General features: G+C 33.9%; 1 protein-coding gene across 1 annotated transcript; it reads right to left on the bottom strand.

Annotated features, from left to right (window-relative positions):
• Positions 1–338: 338 nt before the first annotated feature.
• Positions 339–2,301, bottom strand: LOC113055710 (uncharacterized). Its single transcript, XM_026222100.1, has 3 exons — positions 1,924–2,301; positions 1,543–1,599; positions 339–1,307 (listed from the first exon to the last, which is right to left on the bottom strand). Exons 1-3 carry the CDS (start codon positions 1,967–1,969, stop codon positions 739–741), a joined length of 672 nt encoding a protein of 223 aa, XP_026077885.1. The 5' UTR covers positions 1,970–2,301; the 3' UTR covers positions 339–738.
• Between the last annotated feature and the right edge of the window lie 3,689 nt (positions 2,302–5,990).

Raw genomic sequence — 5,990 nt, 5'->3', positions numbered from 1 at the left:
TTTTCCTCTTTGGTTGTCATTGTTACTAATGTCATTAGTTTGTTCTGTTCAGCTGTGTATCATTAATTTACCTCGTTTGTCAGTATATTTAAGTTCAACCTTTTCCTGTGTTTGTTGTCCGGTAGGTTTAAATAAGTTAAATAAGTGTTTGATTTATCCTACATTGTCCAGGGTTTCTAAATCTAAAATAAACAGTGTTACCATATTGTTAAAAGCGCTAGATGTATAATCCTTGTTATTAGCGGTGGCAGTTAAGTGAACTGCAGGCAGCAAGTTATTGCTCATGCTCCCAAAGATCAAGACTGAACTTGATTCAAGACCCTGATATACTTTCGGCAAAAGTTTATTTTATTCATGGCTCAATAACAAAGCAAACACACAACAAGAATGACAGCGGTGAAAAAGCAGCAGTTTAGAAAGCATGTTATCACAATGTGTATACGTTTGCACAAACTCTGCGATTCAACTGCAAGTACTTAATTAAAATGACACTGTTGCACTGTTGATTATAAAGTATATTTGAGATAAATCTGGCTCTGTGGGACTATATTTGAATTAAATGAGTTTCTTTGCATGATACTTTGATCGAATGGCTCTTTCGGTGTTCTCCTGAACAAGTTATCTGCGTATTTAAAGCTCAACAACAATACTAATTATGCATTAAAATGGGTAAAGTTTTTAAAAAGTTTCTGCTTTTGTCTTGGTTTTGTAATGAAATGTTTCATTGTTCACAGATAATTACATGACTGAACATGATGCTTCTGAACCCAGAACAGACACACCGGTTTTTGGACCAAGTGAGACTCCGGTTCCCAGGAATTTGAATTCCACCCCACCCAGACCAACAGATGCACCCGTGTCAAGTCCAAGTCCCAGCTTCACACCAATTGGACCGGCTTTAGCTGATGCACTGGCAATTTCAGCTCGAGCCATTGCTCCAGCTCCAACCACACTGACTCCAGCACCAGCTGAGGCGTTTGGACCTTTGGCTTCTGCTTCAAATACACTGTATTCAGCACGAGCTCGTGCAACTCCTGCTTCTGCGTAAACTCCAGCCTTAGGAATCCTCTCTCCAGGTTTGTTCTCAAATGCTTCAGCATATGATCCACTTCGAGCATACTTGTGTTCTGCATAAGCACTTGCTGTTCTGTCATACGTGTCAATTACATTTACAACTTCAAGCGCATCAACATTAACTGACGCAAGTTGCACACTTGGCTTTTTTGTAAAACCCTTTTTGTTTTTCCATGTTATCTTCTGTTTTCCTTTTTTTGGCTTTTCTCCATGAAGTACATCACATTCTTCATCTGCAAATAAAACGAATGATCTTTATTGCAGTTCAAATAGCTTTATACAAACTCATGCAATTTTACATTAAACATTATAACATGTGACAAGTTAGTTTTACTCAACCTTGCAAACTGTAGGTTCTGTATTTGAATAAATTAATACACAATAAAACACATACATTGACAAATAACACTAAAATGTAGAGTAATTTCAATGTCAGTAAATATAGACCAGATATTTAAATAAACGTACCACTCTCATCTTCTTCATGGTGGAAATGTTTGGTAGTGGGTAAATCAGATTCTTCATCTGCAAATAAAACAAATGAGCTTAATGTTGGGCAAACAGACAAAGACATTTAGAAAAACAAAACACACTTAATATGAATTTATAATTTTTCAATGAACATTAGAACATTGTAAATGTGAATAGTTGGTTTAATAAACACATTTAATTTTTTTTCATGTCAACAATAACTTATTCCACATACAGAGATTGCACTCTCAGTGTTTGGGATTATTTAGACATACATACCAGTGTTATATAAATTTACAACATTTTAAATTTTCATTTGTAGTTAATTAAAGGTTTTTAATGTCTGTAAATATAGATCATCTATTTAAATTCACTTACCACTTTCATCATGCCCATTGTAGCTTAATGGTCGGTTTTCAGTCATTTTAGGGAGCAACAAGTTTTCAGTCTAAGTAGGTCTCTGATGGAGTGTTATAGGATCTGTGTCTGGTCAGTCCTGGCACTCCTTATATACGCAGAGTAGTGCATCAACTGAAAGTGAAAGAGAAAAATCATAAAGATCTGCATGCTGTTTAACTTGAACAACCTAAGACCCTGCTCACAATGAATGACATCATATTCTGTTCGTTGAAGTGTCTGAAATATACAAATCTAGTTTGATTGTCTCTTAAGACTCTGTTGATGCAAAGCTGACAAAAATTCAACACGCGCACATACTCAAAAAAATAAAGGTTCTTTATTTGCATCTTTGTTTTCATGAAGAACCTTTTGCAATCTTTATAGCAAAAAAAAAAATCCTTTAAATATGTAAAGGGGTGATGAGATGAAAAACTAAATTTGACTTGATCTTCTGGCATGCGAAGGTTTAGGAACCCCTTTCAGAATCTGTGAAAATGTGAATGTTTAACAAAATAAGAGAGATCATAATAAATGCATGTTATTTATTTATTACTGTCCTGAGTAAGATATTTTACATAAAAGATGTTTGCATATAGACCACAAGACAAAAAAAAAAAATGCTGAAATTATTAAAATAACCCCATTCAAAAGTTTGGGAACCCACTGCAAACTGCAAAGTTGTTTTTTATTCATGGCTTGGAAGTAAAAAAAGTTAGAAATGTTTTTGTAGCAACATACTGTGAGGGCAGAAATTCTATGAATATGGAAAAATGTGCTGCGCACTTTCCTCTCAATAACAAAGCAAACACACAACAAGAATGACAGCGGTGAAAAAGCAGCAGTTAAGAAAGCATGTGGTTCTTAATACTGTGTGTGGTTACCTGGATGATCCACAACTGTCTTTCTGTTTTGTGATGGTTGTGCATGAGTCCCTTGTTTGTTCTGAACAGTTAAACTGAGAACTGTTCTTCAGATAAATCTTTAAGGTCCTGCAGATTCTTCAGTTTTCCAGCATCTTTGCATATTTGAATCCTTTCCAGCACTACTGTATGATTTCGAGAACCATTTTTTTTACACTGAGGACAATTGAGGCACTCAAACACAACTATTAATAAAAGGTTCAAATGTTCACTGATGCTCCAGAAGGAAACAAGATGCATTAAAAGCTGGGGGGGGGGGGGTAAATTGTACTTAATTAGTGTTCTGGAAAACAAACAAGTATCTTCAGTTGCTTACGAAGGGCAGAACTAAATGGGAAAAAAAAAAAATTCAACAAAATAAGAAACATTTGGACATCTTCATCATGTTCAAAAGTTTTCATCCCCAGCTCTTAATGCATCTTGTTTTCCTCTGGAGCATCGGTAAATTTTTGAACCTTTTTTACACATATTTGAAAAATGATTGCCTGTAAAGTTATGTAGTCATAACATCTACCAGCAGGTGCATAAGTGCTGAATTAAAACTTGTTAATTGTAACCAATGTTAGACTGTAGGATGTTTCCAGATTTTTCTGAGGACTCTGAATAAAGTGGGAGGATTCAGGCTCAGCGAGATAAACAGCATTACTGCACCATTAGACTAAGTGATGTGAAACTGGAGGATGCTATTTCAGATTCATGATTGATAATGATGTTGGGGAATGGATTGGTACCCCCTGAGTGACTTGATAGCCTATATTACTGATAATTATCTAACTCAAGGGTTTTCAAAGGGTTTTTCTGTGTCTAATCATTACTGCTACCCCGATATATACACAGAATAGGCATCAACTGAAAGTGAAACAGAAAAGGGAAAAATCCTGCAATGCGTTTATGGCAAGCTGTTTTAACACTAGCACGTCCTGATTTTGCCAAGTCCGATGTGTTCCTAGGTCAACATATTTTGTTGACCCTGGAACAACATTTTAGTCCAAAAATATATTCTTAACCATATCCCTACACCTAAACCTAACCTTAACCATGAGTAATCCCTAAAATCAGAGGAAATGATAGATGAATGACACTGATGTACAAGCACCAAACACTGATTTTAAGCATAAACTTCACAAAATCTATAAACTGGTTCTTCAAATCTGATTGGTTAATCACAATGTTGTTCCAGGGTCAACAACGATGTTGTCCCAGGAACATGTCTCACTTGGTAAAATCAGGTTAGGCTTTAACACTAATGTCCTAATATTTTCATGCTACTAGTAAACTACTTATTACAACTAGTACTGTATACTACTATGTTCCATTACTTATTTAGGCTAAATGTTCGTATTCTTTAGGTGCTACTGCCTTTAAAGGTTCTGTATGTAAGTTTTTGACTCTACTAAAGTCAAAAGTCTACCGTTTCAGTGTGTTCAAAGTTCTGTTACTTAATACCAGTAAGACTTACATTGATTGTGAGGTTTATTCCTAAACAGTGTCACCTTTAAATAGAGACCAAAACCATGCATATACTCCAAGTGGCTCAAGAACAGCATGCAGTTTACTTTCGATATGGATCTGTGTCTGGTCATTACTGCCACTCCCATCTACACAGACTATGCATCAACTGAAAGTGAAACAGAAAAGGGAAAAGCCATGCCATGTGTTTATGGCAAGCTGTTTTAACATTTATTCTTTAATGTAATAATATTTTCATGCTAGTAAACTATTTAATTACTACTAGTATACTATTATCTGTTCCATTAAGAACTAGTACTTATTCATTGGCTACTAGTGCTTATTCATCTACTTGTTAATAGTATTTTAATATGGATTTGTATTAATTATAACTAGTTTAATTTTTCAGTTACTAACTTTTCAGGATGCATACCAAAGATAAGAGTAACATAATTGTATGTGAAGCTTTCTGTTAAGTGTAACATTTGATGAAAGTCAAAAGTGAATTAAAAATAATAAAAAATAGGTTAGTGTACTATTGATCAAATATACTTGTTGAAGACAACTTCTCAGCTCTAGAAGTTCAACGAGACATGCACATTACAAGGTTCTGACCTCTACAGGAGAAACTATTCATCAGCATTTCTGTACGATCTCAAGAGCTACAGATCTTTTTACCTAAAAATAAAACACAAATTAAAAATCAACAATAAAATGTAGAGTTATTTCAATGTCATTTCAATGTAAAATACACATACCACTCTCGTCTTCTTCAGGGTTTGATAGTGGATATATCAGATTCTTCATCTGCAAATAAAACAAATTAGCTCTAATGCAGTGCAAACAGACACAGACATTTAGAAAAAAACACACTTTATATTAATTTATAATTTTTCAATGAACATTAGAACATTGTAAATGTATCAAGTTGGCTTTAAAATCACATTACATATTTTTTTTATGTCTTTTTAAGTCCTTTTTTAGGACTTCCATGTACAGAGATTGCACTCTCATATTTGGGATTATTTAGACATACATACCAGTGTTATGTAAATTTTTTATTGTAATTAATTAAAGTTTTGCCTACTATAGTAATCACAAGCAGCACCAGAAAAGCAATACAACTTACAATCAGTGATTTTCTACACTGGATACTGTTCCAAAGAAGAAACAAGCTCGTTTACTGTACATCTTAGAGAGTCTCAGGATGAGTAAATAAAATACATGGAAGTAATTTCCAAAGCATCGTGTCATTATATATTAACAGTCACACTTGTTGATAAATTAATTGTCTAATTACTTCTAATGACGAAGCTCGATATAGCCTATAGCTTATACTGTATATAGTCAATATTATGCTTTTAATAAATGTTGGTGATTGTGGTGAAACCTCTATATAACCCAATTATGTTTGCTATTGTGTTGCTTGCCAATTTATTTAATCAGAATACACTATTGATTCTAGTTAGTGAAAACTGATTTCCTGTAAAATGATGTAGTCACTTATTTAACTCAAGGGTTTTCAGAGAAAGTGAAACAGAAATGGAAAAACAATGGCAATGCGTTTATGGCAAGATGTATTAACATTTAATCCTTAAAATGAACTAGTATGCTACTATTTAATTCTACTTTACTTAAGAAATTTTGAACTTTTCAGGATAAAAGCCAAACATCTCA

Source organism: Carassius auratus, chromosome 36 (assembly GCF_003368295.1).
Source record: "Carassius auratus strain Wakin chromosome 36, ASM336829v1, whole genome shotgun sequence".
Lineage (NCBI taxonomy): Eukaryota > Metazoa > Chordata > Actinopteri > Cypriniformes > Cyprinidae > Carassius > Carassius auratus.
Note: the sequence above shows the minus strand (reverse complement) of the source record. Positions and strands in the feature narration are given on the sequence as shown.